The sequence below is a fragment of the Cervus elaphus genome, chromosome 19, assembly GCF_910594005.1.
Source record: "Cervus elaphus chromosome 19, mCerEla1.1, whole genome shotgun sequence".
In the NCBI taxonomy this organism is placed as follows: Eukaryota; Metazoa; Chordata; class Mammalia; order Artiodactyla; family Cervidae; genus Cervus; species Cervus elaphus.
The window spans coordinates 70,839,695-70,860,607 of record NC_057833.1 but is presented as its reverse complement, the minus strand read 5'-3'; the positions used below and the strand labels follow the sequence as shown (position 1 = coordinate 70,860,607).

The window sequence follows — 20,913 nt, the reverse complement described above, 5'->3', positions numbered from 1 at the left end:
GCTTCCGCTGGAAGGTAATCCTGGCATATTAGTTCTTTTTGATTTGTCCTCAGTAGACTGGAATCATGGATGGTTTTAGTTTCTGCTTTTAATTATGGGGAATATGACTGATCACTCTGCTCTCAAGCTTCCTGGTCATGGACCGCTAGCTGTTAGAGACAGCTTGAATCAACAAGAAGGGATGGGGTGGGATCAGGGTTCAAACTTGGTGTAGGAGTACAACCATGCCGTGGAGGATCAAATCATTGTTGTGGTTCGTTGTTCAGTCACTCAGGCATATTTGACTCTTCACGACCCCATGGACTGCAGCACGCCAGGCTTCCCTGTCCTTCACCATCTCCCAGAGCCTGGTCAAACTCATGTCTATTGAGTTGGTGATCCAACCATCTCATCCTCTGCCATCCCCTTCTCCTCCTGCCTTCAATCTTTCCCAGCATCTGGGTCTTTTCCAGTGAATCAGTTCTTCACATCAGGTGGCCAAAGTATTGGAGCTTCAACTTCAGCATCAGTCCTTCCAATGAATATTCAGGCTTGATTTCCTTTAGGGTTGACTGGTTTGGCCTCCTTGAAGTCCAAGGGACTCTCAGGAGTCTTCTCCAAGACCACAGTTCAATAGCATCAATTATTCAATGCTCAGCTTTCTTTATGGTCCAACTTTCACATCCATACATGACTACTGGAAAAACCATAGCTTTGACTAGACAGACCTTTGTAGGCAAAGTAATGTCTTTGCTTTTTAATACTCTGTCTAGGTTTGTGATAGCTTTTCTTCCAAGGAAAAAAATGTCTTTTAATTTCATGGCTGCAGTCACCATCCTCAGTGATATTGAAGCCCAAGAAAATAAAGTCTGCTACTGTTTCCATTGTTTCCTCCTCTATTTGCCATGAAGTGATGTGACTGGATGCTATGATCTTAGTTTTCTGAATGTAGAGTTAAAACATTTTCAGTTTCCTCTACATTTTTTTATTTCTTTGGCCCATAAATAAATAGGAAGTGACCATAGTACACTGGTTCCTAAGGAATCTCTGGACCAGTAGTTCTCAAACAGGGTAACTGTAGGCCTCAGGGACATCGGGCCCTGTTTGCAGTTTTTGTTGTCACATCTTGGAGAAGTGGAGCTACTGGTTGCTAGTGGGTGTGGACCTAGGTCACAGCTATACTTCCTGTGACACACAGGTCCCCTCAACAAAGAAAGAGCCCACCCCCATGTCAACACTGGTGAAGTTAATAGAGGGCAAAGTGTCAGGCTGCATGATGCCGGATGCCTTAGAAAACCAGAGCTGCAGTGAACATTGCGGTGCATGTTTCTTCTGAACTATTTACTGTAGTCAGGATGTGGAAGCAACCTAAAGGTCCATCAACAGAGGGATGGATAAAGAAGATGTGACAGATATATACCATGGAATATTATGCAGCCATGAAAAGGGACAAAACTGTGTCATCTGCAGAGATGTGGATGAACCTAGAGACTGTCATACAGAGTGAAGTAAGTCAGAAAGAGAAAAACAAATATTGTATATTAATGTGTATATGTGGAATCTAGAAAAATCGTAGAGATGAACCTATTGGCAAAGCAGAAATAGAGACAGACATAGAGAACAACCGTATGGACACCAAGGGAGGAAGGGGGCTGGGTGGGATGAATTGGGAGATGGGATTGACATATATACACTATTGATATTATATATAAAATAGATAACTAGTGAGCAGCTAACATGTAGCATAGGGAACTCAACTCAGTGCTCTATGGTGACAAAGACTGGATACATGTGTATATATAACTGATTCACTTTGCTGTGCAGCAGAAACTAACACAACACTGTAAAACAACTATGCTGCAATAAAAAAAAAAAACCCAAAAATGAAACAAAAAGCTCAAAAAAAAAAAAAATAATACTAGGACTGAGAGATCTCAGGCAGCTGCCTCTTAGTTTTCCAGGGAGGGGTTGACCAGGGTGCAAGGGTGCACACAGCCCCATGAGGGACCCCATGTCACCCAGGCTCCTCTCACCCCAGACCTCACCCCGCACGTCAGTCCTTCGCGGCCAGCAGCCAGGAGGCATTAGACACCCACACACAGTCACATGAATGATGGGATCAGGGTCCACTTTGGGGGTTTGGGGGGGCCTTACTGTGTAAAGAGGGAAAGGGGAACATCAAACTGAATGGTGTCTAACACACAAGGGCAACTCAGATAGAAAGAAAAAGCGCTTTACAAGTGGTAATATCAATGCGAGGTGTCCCATGTCGTTCCTAACACATGTCTCACGACTGTCTATGAGGTGAGCATCATCACCGTTACTCTGTGCAGGTGAAGCGAAGGGAGGCCCAGAGAGGTGAGGCCGTCTGCCCAAGGCAACACAGCAGGAAACAGAGCTGGATTTACACCCAGAGGCTCTGCCCCGTGTTGTAAGGTGGGAGCGAGTGAGTAAGGCACGGAGTCCATGCTCCCCACCAGGCTCAGCCTCCTACTAGCTGTGTGGCCGGGAGGCTTTCTTCACCCATCTCTGCTACATCCTCCTTTTAAAATCTTTATCAACTGGGGATTAAGAGCTGTGCTTATCTCTACATCTGGGTCTCTATTTCTGGTTGGCAAATAAGATCACCTATGTTATTTTTCTGGATTCCAATAACAATTAATTAAAAAACCCACAACATTCACTTTCAAAAAAAAAAAATAAGAGTTGTACTTACACCCAAGTTTTTGATTAAAAGAGATGAAGGAGGGATCATGCCTGACACATTATAAACCATTGGCGAATGTTAGCTGTACTTGTCATCATTTATAAGCAACAGTGTCATTTAATTATCTCATGTGAAGATTGGAAGCTTTCCCAAGAGGAGTGTGACGGAAGCAGGGTGGAACTGAGCCTGGGGGCCGCGGGGAGTCAGGGTTGGGGGTGTGGGGAGGTAGGGAGGTGGGAGAGTGGGCAGGTTCCCTGAGGAGATGGAGGACTCCCTCTCTTCTCTCCCCCATTGTGGACTTTTCTAGAACCTGTCCTCAGGTCCAGGCCACAGGGGTGGTCCAGGCTGACGTGAAGCTGTGGGGTCAAGGTCCCTCAGATTTTCACTCCTTCAGGTTGTGAGGTGCTTATGGGAAAGCTGACTTAGAGGGAAGAGGCTGTGTTGAAACAACTGCTTCTGTGTCAATGACCTGTTGGGTTCTAACCCGATGTGCGTCTGTGCTTGCATGCTCAGCCACATAGTCGTGTCTGATTCTTTGCGACCCCGTGGACTGTAGACCACCAGGCTTCTCTGCCCATGGGGTTTTCCCAGCAAGACTACTGGAGTGGGTTGCTATTTCCTCCTCCAAGGGATCTTCCCGACCCAGGGATCAAACCCATGTCTCCTGCATTGGGCAGGCAGATTCTTTACCAGCTGAGCCACCTGGAAACTGACGTGGGAGGGGGTAAAATCTGTCACACGAAATGGTGGTGGTGGTTGGGGGTGGGGTGGGGTGCTGGACCTCAGACTGAGGCCACTTTGGCGGGAAGGGGGTCAGCTTGGACCTAAGGCCAAGACTCCCCAGAAAGAACTCAACCTGAGTAAAGGTCAAGTGGAACTCATGGAGGGAAGATGGAAGAAGGAGGAAGGGAAGTGGAGCTGGGGGTGAGGCCAGGCCCTGGGGTGTAGGCAGCTGGCTGTAAGCATGCTGAGGGTGTTTTCTGAGTCACAAGAATTCCCCAGCGATAATTTTTCAGTTCACACCGTGAAATTTTTATTTCCCTTAATACTCTGTATAAGGAAATTGAGTCTAACACAGAGTCACCTTTCCAAAGGAGCTTTATTAGTTTATTATTATATTTTTTATTGTGAAGAATAATTAGCCTGAGCGCCTTTTAATTTGTTCCCATTACGATGTTTGCATAACAACAATTAGAAGCTGGCCGGGCTCCCTGCTTCTAGGCAAGCAGGCGACTCTCTGCTGACTGGCTGGGAGCTGGCTTGGGTGAAGGGGTGGGGGGAGGCATGTAATTAATTATTGTGTCCTTTGCCATGTGGAGCCCAAGGAGAAAGGGAAGGAACTTTGTGCGACCCTGTGGTAACTTGCTGGAGAATAATCAAATGAGACATGCTTTTTTAACAAATAAGGTCAGAGAGAAAAAAAAAAAAAGAAAACCTCAAACCCACCTGCTTGAGAGAAGGATTTGTAATGATGTCAGAGGGCTGGAGATGTGGACTTTTGAAATGACAGATATTTGCAGAAGGACAGAGAGATGATTCCCAAAGGCCCACCAGGGAGTGGGTCTCTGGCTTTGCAACTGAGGGCTTGTGATGTGAGGTGTGGAGGTGAATGGGTGGGTGGTGGTGTGAGACTACTTTTGCTAATCACCTGCTTCTGGGTGGAGTTTTTATCCCAACAATGGGAATAGCTGGATGTGCATGCTTTCTGGGAGCATCACTGAAAACCCTGGCCAGGGTGATGGTTTTGACAGGTGGGCTCCCAGAGGCTCCCTGGCTTCCTGAAGGATGGACTGGGGTCTGAGGTCCCTGATTGTCAGGGAGCATCATTTGGAGGGTTCTCCCATACGTGAGTTCCAGGATGTGGATGGGGCAAGAGGGGCACCTTAGACACAGCATTTAAAAGAGGTGCTATCTCTCCAAAACTTTCCAAGTTCAGGGTCAGCTTTACATGATCCCCAGAGCAAGCGCCTCCTAAAGGTTTTTTTTTCAGGAAGTGCCTCCTTGAATCAAACTAGTCTTACTCCAGACAAATGGCCAGACTGCTAAACTGACAACTATCTGGTTGGGAAGAAAGGCTTAGTCATGGTTTCCCCCAACCAGCCTATCACCATCATCTTGAGAACGGGTGATTCTGATGTACACTTGTTTGAGCACTGCTGGCTTAGAGTGGCATCCTTCATTAGCAAGAGAGAGAGAGGGTGTCTCTCTCTCTTTCTCTCGGGGGGGCAGCTCTGATGGGGAGGGGCCCTGAGGATGTAGCTAGTGGCCAGGGGAGGCATTCATACCAATGGTGGGCACCTAAAGCCACCCAGTGTGTCCAGAGGCATGCCAGCTGTCCAGGAGAGTGGACTTTGCCAGTGGACAGTGGTCCCAGCTTGAGGCTCCCTGAGGTTCAACGCCCCCTCCCCACCTCCTCACAGTATCACCTTCTGTCCAGGGGCTTCGGCAAGTCTTTAGCTCCATAAAGCTCAGCTCCCTGGTGTGTCGAACTGAGAATGGTAAGAGCCACTCTTCTCCCTGCAGGCCCTGCAGAGAGAACCCCTCCATTTGAACCTGGCTCCCTCCTTGACCAGAAGCCTCACCGCAGGTTCCCTCATCTCCGCATGCCACGCCCCCCGAATAAAAAGAGGATTAGCAATGAGTCGACCTACTCACAGGTTTCTGTGAAGGATTTAACGAGGTGACACAAGGAAAAGTTGGATACAGTGCCAGGGGCTGGCGCAGAGCACACGCTCAATAAACATTACCCATTGCTGTGATCAGCTTTGCAGAGGACTTCCCGGGTGACGCTAGTGGTAAAGAAGTGTCTCCTCCGCCTGCCAATGGAGGAGACACAAGAGGCGCGGGTTCCGTCCCTGGGTCGGGAAGATCCTCTGGAGGAGGGCATGGCCACCCACTCCGGTATTCTTGTGGGGGAAAGCCCACAGACAGAGCAGCCGGGTGGGCTACAGTCCATCGGGTCGCGAAGAGTCAGACAGGACTGAAGCAACTTAGCAAGCACGTGGTCAGCTTTAACATTTGTAAGCTCAGCCCTCTGCCGTGGAGCACTAAGACCATTTCTGCATGGCTGCGTGGAGAGAGGAAGAGACCCAATTCTCCATTCCGCTGTGTGCTGCTCTTCCTGGCACAGCTACCAGGCCATGTTTTGGGCTCAGCAGAGGCTCCTGCCCTGCCTCCATTCTAGACACCTTCAGTGGCATTTCCCATGGTTACCTTTCCTTATTGACTTCTTCTCTGTGTCCATTACTTTGTATATATTATCTCCGATCCTTTTGACAATCATCTGGATCATTGCGCCCACTTACAGATGAGAAACCCAGGCTCTGCAAGGTTGGGGAAGCAGGTCAAGTTCACATAGGGGATAGAAACCAATCTGCTGACCCCAAGCTCTGGGCTCCCAGCTCCCTGACCTACTGGCTGGTCAGGTCTGTCCACCTCGTGGCTTCTGCACCAATGATATTTCATAGAGAAGTGCCTGGGGCTCAAGAATACACAGTTCCTTCTGGAGTAGAGTTGATACTTCAACATCAGTGGGAGGTTGGGGGAGGGACGGAGCGGGAGATTGGGGTTAACAGACATAAGCTATTACATGTAAAAGGGATAAACTACATAGTCTGACTGTAGAGAATAGAGAACTGTATATATTGATTATCCTATGATGAAACATAATGGAAAAGAAGACAAAAAAGAATATATATACACAAACACACACGTGTGTGTGTGTGTGTGTGTGTGTGTGTGTGTGTATAACTGGATCACTTTGCTGTACATCAGAAATTAGCATTGTAAACCAACTGTACATCAATAAAAAGACCAAACCAAACACACCTATTGGAACTTCCAGCTGAAGGACTCAAGGGTGCTCATATAAGCTGAGTCTCAGTGAGCATGAAATGTATAGTTGCCTGGGGACCTCCTGATTTAAACTGAGGTATTCATGCAGGAGCAAGGGAGGGAAAGGAAAACCATCATAATTTGCCTTTTTAGTTTTCATCTTATTTTAATTTCTATTTTGGGGATGTGTTGTACACTGAGCATACTATAATTATACAGTACGGTAGTATGAGTACAGTAGGACAGGCATGTAGTTTCTAAATAAATAAATATGCATAGGCTTAGGGGGCATACTAAAATAAGCTTTACTTCTATTTGATGTGATCAAAAGTGTTTGGAAACGACTGCCTTGCTGTTCAGTGGTTACTGGTCCACTCAGAGGCAGCTTTGCTGAATTGAGTGCTTCAGGCAAAGAGGAGCCACTAGAATCCTGAAAGCATGGGACTTGAATACCTTCCTCTGTGTGTGTGTGTGTGTGTGTGTGTGTATGTGTGCACAAGAGACAGACAGAGAGATAGAGACAGAGAGAGAGAGAGAGACAGAGGCAGACAGAGAGACAGAGACAGAGAGAGGGAGACAGAGAGACAGAGACAGAGAGACTGATATTTCTCCTGAGGGAGGCCACCTTTGAGAGTAACAGCTTTGAATGCAGAGTGTCATGGGGACATACATCCTTGATGGGAATCATAGCCGGGTTCAAATTTGGTCAGAAGAGAGCACTCCCCACTTCCCAGGGGGCCCTTTGAGAACCGGAGGCTGGCAGCCTCGGCGGGACACCATCCTACACCCTCTGTCCCTCTGTGTGAACACAAGCACTTGCTCTTCTGCTGGTCATCCAGATTTCACAAGAGATGCTCATCAGAACCAACCTGGTTGACCGTAAAGTTGCCTCAGGCTGGGTGGTGGGCACAGGGGGATGCTTGGCTCAGGTGGTGCTGGGTTTCTGGGTAAGAGATGGCACCCGGAACCCTTGGGCAGGAGAGAGCATCCAGGCTGCACCGGTGGGGCGGCTCCACATCCTGCACGCACCTGTGGTGGATCTTTGGGCCTGTGGGCTCCACAGAAATTGTCTACTTGATGTTTCCACACAGAGCAAGGGGTTTAGCCTGATGAGAGCTGTGGCGTCTGACCAAGGTGATGGAATGGAGGTGATTAGAAGAGTCTGCTGACTATTTAGTCTCCTGAGCAGAATCAGTCCCTGAAGTCCAGTGTCTGCAAAACTCTAGGATCAGGAGCAGAGCTGACCCAACTTCCAGTTCTGACTCAGGCACTGAGCCAAGAGTAGGACCTCTGACAAGGGAATGTCTCTTGTACCCTAAGGCACAGAGGTGTCTAACATGATTCCAGCCAAAAAATATAGTCATTTTTATATTTTTATAGTTATGTACTTTTATATATGACAGTTATATAATTTCAGATTCCAGTAGAAACTAGATAGAACTATATATAGAAAACACACACACATACCTTAGAATGTATCACATGTGACAATATCTCATAGTTTATATGTCTCATAGTTCATTTGTTATTTAAACAGATTCATCCACCTCTAGGATACAATTACTTCTTTGTTTTAAACACAATCTAGTGGGAAGCATGTTGGAGGCATAGTTTTTTTTTTTCTTTAATATGAAGTAATGATGCGGGATGATTGGCAGTTGAACAGAATTTCCATTGTTGGTGTTTGTACTTCTTTATACGACCCCATCCCTTTCGCAGCCCTAATATTTGTTTAAAATTGTTCAGTAATTATTTCTTTCCTCTCGGATTTTGGGAGTCCTAGCCATCCTGATTTTTCTAAATGGTGGAGTCAGTCAATAATAATAAAACAGCAGTGTGAGTTTCTCTTCATACCCATCCATGCCTGGATCATTTCATCATCACTCAATCCCTCTATGCTACTCAGCCGCAGGCTGCAAAAGGCAGAGACAAGAGAGCAAACTCATAAAAGATACAGCTAATTTTTCCCTTCTTCCTAATTCCTCCAGACTTTTGCATGGGCTACATATGTGTGTGTGTGAGTGCGCACGTGTGCATGTGTGTATACATCTATATGCAATTTCAGAGTTTACAGATTGTATACTTTCAAAGTGGGTTAATGTCAAGTTCAGCTGTGACTGTTAGCAAGGTGGATGGGGCTGCACAGATGCAGCTTGCAGATGGTGTGGAGTGAGCGGCCTCAGGCACGTAGTTCAAAGTGCAAACAGAAGCTGTGTAATAAAACAGCAAACTGTGGTTGGTGTTGAAACTGCTCCTGGAAAAATGGCACCCAAACTAATGTATTTTAGTCTACATTCTCTTTTGCACATTTTGAAGCTGTAATAAAAATGAACATCAAAGGTTAACTGTGATCTTTTTTATGTGTGTGTGTAGAAGATGGAAATTGTTCCTTCACCGAGCAATGAAAGATTTTCTGACACCGTGGTTAGCCTCCTTGAAAAAACTCCACTCACAACAGCCTGTGACCACCTAAGAGTGAGCCATGTGCTCAGAGTTCTAACTTTATTTTTATTGAAGTACATTGTTTTACAATGTTGTGTAGTTTCAAGCGTACAGCAAAGTGATTCAGCTATGTGTATATATATGTGTGTGTGTGTGTGTGTATATATACATAAACTCTTTTCCATCATAGGTCTTTCAGACCCTTCTTCATAGGTTATTACAAGACAGTGAATATAGTTTCCTGTGCTATACAGTACACCCTTGTTTATCTATGTTATATACAGTAGTGTGTATCTATTAATCCCGGGGTTCTGACTTTCATTTGCTCTTTTTAATATATCCCTATCTGACAAGTTGACCACTGGAATATTTTCTATGTCTTTCTTTAAGACATCCTACTAATAAAAAAGTCTGAATTCTTATACATTTTCAGAAAAATCCACGTGCTTTTCAGGACCAATATGGCTCTCAAGGAGAAGAGGAAATAGAGGCTTGCTTTGAGGTCCGAGGCTATATTTGATTTATGGTTCATATCTTCTAATTTTGTTCCCTATCAGAAAGGGTTTATTTTAGGAGTCCTAGTCTGCACAGAGGACATCCAAAAGACCAGGAGTAAAAATCAGATGGTTGGCAAGGAAGGTGGGCAGAAATTTTGCAAAATGTCAGTGACGTATTTCTTTCAACGGACATGGCTTCAAGACTTAACACCTTGAGTCCTTAGCTTTGAATCAGTTTAGCACAGGAGGCAAATTTACACATAGAAGCATCAGTCTTAAAAGCAGTAGAGGCCATTGAACAAGCCCGACTAGCCAACTGTGATTTCTATTTTGGGTGACCTTCTACCTTGGGGCCCTGAATTGTCTGGGAGAGCCCACTCTTTAAAGAGAAGTCCATCTCAAAGTAGACACAGAAGGGCCAAGGGCTGGGAGGGCAGTGTCTTCCACAAAATCAATGATTCTGCACGTTCACTGATCTTGAAGCAAAGCAAGATGAAAGATTTACACTATTTCTTATTTCAGGGAAAAACTGAATAAAGGCTTTTTTTTTTTTTAAAGGCATTGACTTTCAGGGAAGTAGATTTGCATCCAGACTCAGGAAGTAGACAGGCCAGTAATTACGAAGCAAAAATAATCTGTAACTTGCGGAAATACAAGGTATGAATAAGTATTCTATCTCCCAGATAGAGGGGTATTATCTGGTTGTTGTCTTTCAATCAGAGATAAAACACCCTTGGGTAAATTTAAGGAGGGTGACTTAAAAGAAAATTTCCCTCCAGAAATTCTGTAGAAAAGAATTCTCTTTAAAAAAAAAACAAAACTAAAGGTGTAGAGGGTTGGGTCATGGGGTTTTGAGAATTCAAAAGAGCAAGGAAGAGAAAAAAAGGAAACTATTTCCAGTTACTAGTAGATACATCAACCCGGGGGCCAGGTGTGGTGGCTTTTATATAAGCAATACTCTAGTCTATACAAAGCTGGTTGTTTTTTGTAACACTGTGAGAGTCAAGTGTGCTTCTGGGTTTCGACCCTGACAATAGGTGTGACCCTGACTCCCTTTTGACAGGCTCCCTGTCCCACTCTCCCATCTCCTGTCTATTTTGCTTTCAGTAAATCAAAAATGAAAGAGCATTCATCAGTACCATGTTTCTAGATTCCGTGTATTTGCATTAACACACAATATTTGTTTTTCTCTCTGACTTACATTGCTCTGTATGACAGGCTGCAAATGCAGATGTAGAGAACGGGCTGTGGACATGGAGGGGAAGGAGAACGTGGGACGAACCGGAAGAGTAGCACTACATATATACACAATCCTGTGTGAAATAGCTAGCTAGGGGGAAGCTGCTCCGTACCCCAGGGAGCTCGGCTCTGTGCTAGATGACCTAGAGGAGTGGGATGGGATGGTGAGAGGTTGCCTCGAGAGAGAGGGCATAGGGATACATGTAGACACACAGCTGATCCACTTTGTTGTACAGAGGAAATTAACACAACAGTGTAAAGAAACTATACTCCCAAAAAAATACTAAAAGTGGGGAGGGATAGATTCGGAGCTTGGATTAACAGATTGACACCACTGTATATGAAACAGGTAAAAAATGAGTGTCTATTGTATAGCACTGGGAGCTATATTCAATACCCTGTAATAACCTATGATGGAGAAAACTCTGAAAAGGATATATGTATATATTCTCTATATATCTGAGATATATATATATATGTATGTATGTATGTATGTATATAACTGAATCACTTTGTTGTATACCTGGAATCAACACAACATTGTAAGTCAATTATACTTCAGTAAAAAAAAATTCAAGACCTTTCCTTGAAGGTGCTTTCATTTTCTTTCATAAAGCAAAAAAAGAAAAAGCACCATCCTCCCCACCCCCCGTATCCACTGGCAACCTCCAAGGACTGAAGGAATAACTCAGGGCTTCTCTGAGTATATTTTCTTTTCTTTTAAAAAAAGTTTTATTGGGGTATAGTTTCTTTACAATGCTGGTGATTTCTACTGTACAGCAAAGTGAATCAGCTATATGTGTACACATATCCCCTCTTTTATGGATTTCCTTCCTAATTAGGTCACCGCAGAGCACTGACTGGAATCCCCTAAGCTGCTATAGTAGGTTCTCATTAGGTATTATATCAGGCATAGTATCGGGGTTACATAGGTGGGTCAGTGGAAAAGGATCTGCCTGCCAATGCAGGAAACTCAGGAGATATGGGTTCGTTCCCTGGGTCAGGAAGATCCCCTAGAGAAGGAGATGGTAACCTAGTCCAGTATTCTTGCCTTAGAGAATCCCATGGACAGAGGAGCCTGGTGGGCTACCGTCCATGGGGTCTCAGAGTCGGAGATGACTGAGAAAGCAGACATGTATCAGTAGTGTATATATTTCAGTCCCAGACTCCCAGTTCACTCCACCCCTGTGTGTATTTTCAAAGCACAGCCCACATGGGGGTCATAGGAGAAGAGACATCACCAGCAATGCCAGGGTACCTGCCAGGGAACAATGTGGCCTGGCAGATGTTGCCCTGGGCTCCCTGACATCATTCCCACCCACCTTCCCCTCTGCCTTCCTCTGCCCTGTGAGCTGATAAGTGCCACGTCTGCTGCCCCGGGCACCCTGCAGCCAGTGACCCTGTGACCCGGTTCTGTCCTATGAGGTACATAAGAGGGAGCTGGCAGAGAGGGGCTTCCTTTATTGAATAAAAAGACAGAGCTCCAAGAGGAAGGGTTTGAGGCCCCCATCTCATGGTGGAACCAGAACACAGAGCATCCCGCTGTACCAGCCGTGGACCACTTACTCCTGAACCACCTGTCGCCCGTGCTGGACCAAGGCCTGGCTGCTTGAGCCACTGTAGTCAAGTTTCCCTTAATGTACACCTGAACATACTTCCCACCGGTAAACCCTAGTAAGAGTTTCAAGCTCTTTATGTCACTGTAAGAAAATGCATCATTTCAGTCGTCTTTGGGATGCATGGTTTTTCCACCTGAATTCCTTCTTTTCTTTCTTTGGCTTCATTCATTGTTGTCAGGATAATAGAGGGGAGGAGGAAGGGAGAGATTCAAGGAGCTACAAGAGGATGAAAGGATGTCCCTTTGATGAAAAGAGAAGGCTGTGTGATCCTGGGGAGTGTCTAGCTTACTTGTCCAGCAGGTGAAAGCTAACATGAGGCTTCAGACTCTGTTTTATGTCCTGGTTCCAAACTGGGAAAGGAGTATGTCAAGGCTGTATATTGTTACCCTGCTTATTTAACTTATATGCAGAGTACATCATGTGAAATGCCAGGCTGGATGAAGCTCAAGCTGGAATCAAGATTGCTGGGAGAAATATCAATAACCTCATATGAAGATGACACCACTCTAATGACAGAAAGTGAAGAAGAACTAAAGAGCCTCTTGATGAAAGTAAAAGAGGAGAGTGAAAAAGTTGGCTTAAAACTCAACATTCAGAAAACTAAGATCATGGCATCTGGTCCCATCACTTCATGGCAAATACATGGGGAAACAATGGAAAGAGTGAGAGATTTTATTTTTGGGGGCTCCAAAATCACTGCAGATGGTGAATGCAGCCATGAAATCAAAAGACACTGGCTCCTTGGAAGAAAAGCTATGACCAAACTAGACAGCATATTAAAAAGCAGAGACATTACTTTGCCAACAAAGGTCCACCTAGTCAAAGCTATGGTTTCTCCAATAGTCATGTATGGATGTGAGAGTTGGACTATAAAGAAAGTTGAGCACTGAAGAATTGATGCTTTTGAACTGTGGTGTTGGAGAAGACTCTTGAGAGTCCCTTGGGCTGCAAGGAGATCCAATCAGTCCATCCTAAAGGAAATCAGTCCTGGTTGTTCATTGGAAGGACTGATGCTGAAGCTGAAACTCCAATACTTTGGCCACCTGATGCGAAGAAATGACTCATTGGAAAAGACCCTGATCCTGGGAAAGATCGAAGGTGGGAGGAGAAGGGGACGACAGAGGATGAAATAGTTGGATGGCATCACCGACTCGATGGACATGAGTTTGAGTAAGTTCTGGGAGTTGGTGATGGACAAGGAAGCCTGGCATGCCGCAGTCCATGAGGTTGCAAAGTGTCTGACAGGACTGAGCGACTGAATTAAACTGAACTCGTGTCCAGGAACCACCCATAATTCTCTGAAGGCACTCCCCGATTATGTGCGCGGTCTGTAAAGCTCTTGAAGGAGACACTCCCTTTCTACCACCCCGGGGCATCATACTGATTTGTTTTCGGGGGTCTAACTAGGCCAAGTAAGACACATTACTTGGGGCCTTTTTTACTCAGCAAAGAGGCTGAAGGAAGGGATTGGTGGCCTCGAGAATAAGGGACAGGAGAGCTCAAGGAACAAAATTTTTGGAAAAAGAATATTTTGCAAACTTTAAGGTCTAGGTGAAAGAAATGGCAACCCACTCCAGTATTCTTGTCTGGAGAATTCCATGAACAGAGGAATCTGGGGGGCTACAATCCATGGGGTTGCAAAGAGACAGACAGGACTAAGAGACTAACACTTTGTTTTTAAGTGCCAGAGCAGCTTCTGGGGAGCTCTCTGAAGAATGGGAGTTGGAAAAAAAATTTTTTTAAGAGAATATGGGAAAATGCTTGCCATATGTGAAATGGTAGGATCACTGTTTCCCATTAGGAAATAAAATAAAAAAAATTGCTTCATGTTGTTACTCTGAGACAATTTGCGATGCGTTTTATGGTACCTCTCTCTGCCACATTCAAAGATTTTGAACAGGAACTCGGTCATTTGGAGGCAAGCTCATCTAGAACATTATTAGTCCCTTTTGCAGAACTCAGATGAGACACGGAGACATCTAATGACTCATCTAGGTCACTAGGAAGTTACCTGAGAAACAGAAAATTCACTTGAGTTTCCTGTGTGGCCTTCACTCCCACCCCCAACCCGACAAGCAACCAACGTGCCTTCACTGGAGGTGGTGCTGGTGCTCATGAAGTCGCTAAGCTGTGTCCGACTCTTGCGACCCCATATATAGCCTGCCAGGCTCCTTTGTCCACTGGATTCTCCAGGGCTTTGACAAATACACGGAAATATCCCCAGAAGCATGGATCCGGGGGAACCTGTGGAGGGTCTCCAGGCGAGGAGGTGGCTGTTTCATTAGGAAGGGCCTTCAGGAGAATCAAGTGATGCCAGGGCCTCAGAGAGGAGAAACTTCCATCGGGATTCCTGTCTCAACATGCCCCAACTAGCTACGACGTTGAACAGCTAACCCCACCAAGTGACACAAAGTGCCCTCACCCTTTCTCTGTCCCCTTTCTCATAGAGCAAGAGAGACGTGGTGTTGAAGGGACGGCTAATTTACTCACCAAACTCCACACCCCACTGGGGTCCTGCCACCCCGCCTCGGCCTAGGCTGGACCCGCATGGCAGACCCCCTTTCCTCCTGTCTTGGTTCTGACCCTCCACACTGTCTCCTCCCCACCCTGAGTCTCTGTCTTCGGGACCCCACCCGGGGTCCCCCGTGACCTCTCCTTTCTGAGAGTAGACGGCCTTGACTAAGCATCATCTGGAAAGCTGAACCACAGTCACCGTGGCCGACATCAACTGCCCGGTTTTTATGACTGCACCAAGCCCTGTGCTTGGGTTGTTTAATGTAGTCCTTGCAGCCACTTTAACGACAGGTCCTCCTATCGGGTTGGCCAAAGAGTTCACTCGGGTTTTACCGTACGGAAAAACCCGAATGAACTTTTTGGCTGATCTGATACCATCCTCACTTTAGAGATGAGGAAACCGAAGCTCAAGAAAGAAGCTGTCCCATGCTATTTTGGCAAAAAGCCGGAAAAACCGAAAAGAAAGGAAAAGGACGTCACCGTACTAAGTCTGCCTGGTCCTTGTTCAACCCTGGCCCCTTCTCTTTTTTCGTCCTGACTGCTCATACAAACTCCCGGGCTCTGGGCTTTAGACCAACATCCCCCAAGCCTGTCTCTCTTAGATTCTGTGTGTGCAGTGGCCCAGCATCACTCGCTTTCTTAGGAAAAGGGTGGATCTTTTCAAAGTCCACAATTCAGACCTGTTTCAAGAGAAGAGAGAAACCTCCTGGTGATGAATTTGCTTCCCAAAGCTCTCCCAGGCTGTTTGCTTGCCGGTTAGCCCCTGGCTCAGCTGTTCCTTCTAAAGTTGCTTTTGCTCCTGGCAGCTCACTGGGCCAGCCCTTGGAGTCTGAGCAGGTGTGGGGCCTCCTGTGGCCTATCTCCCAAACCCAGGGGTGGGGTGTGCCTTTGGGAGAGTCTGGAATTACAGGGACGATCCCTGGGGAGGAGGCAGAGCCAAGGAGGTTGGCATCTCTTGGGGGACTGTTCTTTTGCTCTTTTAAAGCTTAACATTTCAAAATTGCCTTGTCATTTTCACAGGTCTCTCAGCATGCAAAGGAACTAAATGGCAAAGGGTATGATTGTGAGTTTAGATAGATTTTAACACCTTTTTTTTTTCTTTTCTCAGTTTCAAAATGTGTGGGCAGTTTCAGAACGCAGAGTTGCATCTCACATGGGGGGAGCTGGGATCTGATTCCTCCACATCCAGGAGGGCACTTAGGAGAAGTACAGGTTCCCAGTGGGTCCAGGGGAGTCAGACTGGCTAAGACACACCGTCAGGGACTAAACCGTGTCCTCCCCAAGTTCATACGTTGAAGTACTAACTCCCAGCACTTCAGAAGGTGACTATATTTGGAGACTGGGTTTTTGCAGCGATCATTAAGAGTAAACGGTTTTTGCAGAGATCATTAAGAGGTCCTCATAGTGGGATCTAATGCAATATGACTAGTATCCTTGTAAGAAGAGGAAATTATGACATAGATAATTACAAAGGAGGACTGCAAGAGGACACAGGGAGAAGACAGCCATCTACAAGCCAAAGAAAGAGGCCTCAAAAGAAACCAACCTCCCGATGCCTTGAAGCCTTCCCAAGACCAAAGCTACACCAGGACACTCTGTGAGATTCTGGCCTCCAGAATCACGAGACAATCGATTTCTGTTGTTTAAGCTACTCAGTCTATGCTTGTTTGTTATGGCAGCCTTGCAAACGGACACGGAATTCGCACGGTGTCTGATACCCAGTTGAATCAACGGCTTTGTGTGATCTTAAACCTCCAGCAGAGCCAGAGATGTCTTCATAAATGTTTCTCTGCAAAGAAGTGGCAAACTGAGGCCCATGGAGAGACACGCTTCACGCGTTCAGCCTCCGCTCCTGCAATTCCCTTTGAGAGATAACCTCGAGAAGACAGCGGTGCGTCAGCCCCGCCGAGATTTTTACCTGTGGTTCTAGGAACTCGGAGGCATATTAACATTCAGGCTTTGCATAGACCACTAAGCCACTTCTAAGAACACGGCTACCTGAGGCATTTTGCAAAAACACATACATGCTGATGTTCTTCCTCCGCATGCCTTCTCCACTCTGCGGGCCCTCACGCGGTACCCCGCCAGGGGACCTGAGTTTGGGTCCTGCAGGGACAGCGTGCCGTGAACCACGGGGGATCATGCCAGGGAATTTCAATCACGCCTCGTCTTCTTGCCTGAGCACATTCAGTGAGAAGGCGCAGCAGCAGCCTTCTCTGTGGTAGACCACATTTGTTTTGCATGCCAGGCTCTCAGACTCTCGCTTGCCTGTCCCACAGAAGGGAACAATGGTTGGCTTGGTCCCACACCTCTCTTTCGCCTCCATTTCCACTTGGGTATCTTGCTCAAAAAATGAGTTATGGGTTTCCTCCTGTGAGAATTGCACGCACTGATAAAGGGCCATCCCAGGAAGAAAACAAGATATTTTCCCCGCTCTCTTGGAGCTGCAGATGGGGAGGGCACACACGCTATAAATTACAGGCGACGAGAAATGACCACAGTGTGGGCCGCTGCTCTCGGCCAGGCTGGGGAAACAGGGTACCAGTTAGGAGGAGAATACGGACTTTAACAGAGAGCAGGGCAATTCTTCTAGCATCACGCTCTAAGGCAGGGCCCACATCGTACCAAATGCAGTGATGTTTTGCTACCTCTCCAGACTCAAACAAGTGGTGTGGACCGCGAACCCAGACGATGCAAACCCTCAGCTTGACGAATCACCACCTTGATAAACTGGGCTGTGAAAAATGGCCCAGATTTCACTTTGAGTCTCTGAAATTCAGTCTCTGTATTATATTCTTGAGTGAGTGATTGTAATCGTCCCTGAGTTCCTTTTAATGACCAGAAGGAATGAAAAGACCTTTTCCCAGGAGCCCTTCTGAGTCTTGGTTGGGGTCCTAGAGCCCCCTGCACACAGTTCCTCTTGAAAGCTATGCTGCCTGATGGGGGGGCAGGTCCTAAACCTGGGGGGCAGGTCCGATCAGTGTCCGTCCTGGGGACACTGGGTTAGGGGGCTGGGTTAGGGGCTGAGCGTCTCGTCTTTGCCGGGTCACCAGGAACCCCTCACTTAGCTCCGCTGTCTCACCAGTAAGGACAGGAAGGCAGGCCAGCACTGCACACCGAAATCCCATCTATTACCCAGCAGAATGTTGAAAAATTTCCTGAATCTGCCTTCCTGAGTTGATAGAATAGGAAGCAATCATCGTTTGGAGAGAGTATCGAAAGCAGAGTCAAGGCAGGAAGATTTTTTTTTTTTTTTGTTATTCTACAAATATTGCTTCCTTTGCTTGTCAGAGGCCCAGAGGAAATGCAGCGAGAGGGCTCTTCACAGCTTCTCACCCCCAGCGGCCGGCGTTTGTGCCGCCGGAGCTCAGCGCCGTGAGGATGTGTGACTCATACCCAGCGCATGACTCAACTTCACTAAAATGTCCTCAGCTGCCAGTAAAGAAGCACTTGAAAACCCTTTAATTTGAAGCTTTGAATCAGTTAATGACTTGCTTTCTTCCCCTTCTCCTGAAATCCTACTCTCCCTACAACGCACACACACACACACACACACACACACATCTTTGTCAAGTGTTTAAATTTCAGGGACCCGGAAACACAGAGGCTCTGTGGCATCCACAATAGCGTTTGTTGTGACAAAGTGGCTGGCAGCCCTCTGCATTCTTCAGCTCACTTGGCTCGATGAATAAATAATGAGTCACAGACACTATTTGGGTGCGCGAGCGCGAGCGTTTGTAGCTAGAAAATGAATGATCCCCACCCCCCCCACCCCATCCATCCCACTCCATCTCAGCTCTGCCAAACCATCAAGCCACACACTGCAGGCGCTGGTCAAAGGGCTCGCCCCGACGCACACGGCAATATCTTAGTGACATTTCTGTGTTCTTCTTTGTGTTTGTTTAGGCGCGGCCCTCTTTTTACCCAGCAAAGATAACCCCAGACGCCCGTGCACACCACACACGTACTCACACACTCAGAGCTCAACCACAGCTCGGCGCGTTTCGGGAGGCTGGTTGGCAACATGCAGGCAGGTACCCCACAATAGCTGCTTCTATTAGGAAGCATGCAATCTCAATGACTTCAGCTGCCACTTCAGACGCTTGACTTAGGCAACTTCTTCCTTGCTCTTGGCGGTGGGAGAGACTTGTGTATGCTTCCCTTTCATTCTTTCTCAAAAGATGCCGGCAGCCTCTTTTGCATTGAGGCTGCAAGGAATAACCCAGCAAGGCCCCATTCTGGGGCTTTCAACCTAGACCAGCTTGTCCGGCTCCTCTATTATCCGCCTTTCGGAGACAACTGACTTGCTACTTTGTCCCTGTGGTGTCCCCGCCTGGGCGGTGAGCCGACCTCTGCCTCCGCCCCACGCTGGCACCAGCCTTCTTGGCCGCGATGCAGGAGTCCGCTAAAGCCCGGGGCAGGCTGGCATGTGGGCCACACTGCCTGCCCAGCGCGGGACAACTCAGCCACAGCCATCTCAGGCCAGGGGGGCAACCAGAGAAAACCCAGAGAGCTTCCTGCAAGCTTTATGATCTCTAGGATTTTAATCAGGAACAGCCCAACTGACTTGCCCCAGACAAAGTTCTCACCCACCGACGGAACCCCTCGACAGCTTAACTAAGTATTTATGAAAACATTTCTCAAGAGCGGCCATCTGATGAATAAGTAATCCAATAGCCTTGAAATCTTACGCCTGAGGAGGTGTTTGAATTCCTCCCCTCTAAACAAACGGGAGAGCGGCAGGGGCTGTCCGCACCCAATTACAACAGGCAGCCACTTTATTATCTACAGAGCCGAGCAAAAGTAGATATTAAAATCTCAGAGTGTACTCACCTCTCATGAAGCACTGTGGATATGAAGGAAATGACTCAAACATGCTGTCTGAAGCCATCGCTTCCTCCTGAAAAGGCACCCTCTTCTGAAGGCGGGGGATTCAATGAGTTCTTTTACCTTAAGAGCGAGAAACCAAGAAAGGTCACCGTTTTAACCTCACTCCCAACCATGGTTCCCTACAGGTCCTTTTTGTTTTTTTTTTTCCCCGACACCTCTAGGGCTCCCTGAGCCCTAAGGGAAAAAAAATGTACCTTTGCAAAGACAAATATTCAAATTGGTAAAGATTAAAAAAAAAAATGCGGCGTCTTGGCTGTGGGTTGATGATGTTCAGAACTCTGCGAAACCCTGTGGTTTGCAGTCAGAGTGATCCGTCTTGCCTGCTGACCACTATGCTGGGCTCAGACTTCTGACACTGCCAGGCTACCCAACTTGTGGTTCTGTGGTTGTTTATGAGGCCCAAAGAAGTTTTCACACAACCCAAATTACAAATTTAACTGTTCCCCTTTCCATAGCCCATCTTAATTGGTTCTTGCCAATCATGTGACTTCAGTGATGTCAAATTTTTTTTTTTTTTTTACTTTCTGAGCAATGCCCTTCCTTCCCTCCACCTGCCCTCCCCCAGGCGGTGCAAGAAAATAGCCGATTAGACTTTGCAAGAGAAAGAGAGAGAGAGAGAGACTGCAGAAAAAAAGTGACTCAGAATCTTATTATATCAATGATCTTTGCTGATTTAGTACAACTTGAGTCCTGTTGTTGTTATTTGTGGTTTTGGGAACCCCTGATTATTTTGATAAAGATTTCACTGCTGCTTATTCAATAGTAATTCAACCCTGGCATCGGGCTGCTGTGCAGACAGGATATGGAGCCCATCATTTCAGATGCTGGGCATCAGATCAGCAGAACTCAGCCCCTGGTAAAGATGATCACAGCATAAGCGAAACTATAAAAGGAAAAAATAATAAAAGGAAATGTTTGGATGAGAATCTGACCCCTAAGAGGGTCTAGCAACTTACTGGTATTTTAAAGCCTGCAAAGAAGAAAGCATTTTAATTCTGTGACTAAAAGACCATTTTAATAAAACCAAAAGTATGTGGTTTTCTTCCTCCTAAGTGGACATCTTTTCAATAAAGGGGTAAAATTATGTTTATCTCTTACACACATACATACACACTGAACTCAGGAAGCTAAAGGAAAACAAAGAAAAGCGAAATTCTGTACTTGGGGGTCAAAGCAGTGGCTGCCTTAACAC

At 46.5% G+C, this 20,913-nt stretch overlaps 1 protein-coding gene across 4 annotated transcripts in view; it reads right to left on the bottom strand.

Annotated features, from left to right (window-relative positions):
• RUNX1 (RUNX family transcription factor 1) overlaps positions 1 to 20,119 on the bottom strand; it is a 265,457-nt gene extending 245,338 nt beyond the window's left edge. For 2 of the 4 annotated variants that reach the window (XM_043874703.1, XM_043874704.1), the window contains exons 1-2: positions 19,916 to 20,117; positions 19,665 to 19,781 (exon numbers count right to left, since the gene is read on the bottom strand). In XM_043874703.1, coding sequence (XP_043730638.1) covers positions 19,665 to 19,722 — 58 coding nt within the window. In that variant the 5' untranslated portion in view covers positions 19,723 to 19,781; positions 19,916 to 20,117. Of the gene's footprint in view, positions 1 to 19,664; positions 19,782 to 19,915 lie in introns of all 4 variants that reach the window. The other 2 variants (XM_043874705.1, XM_043874706.1) reach the window with 2 other exon arrangements.
• Positions 20,120 to 20,913: the final 794 nt, after the last annotated feature.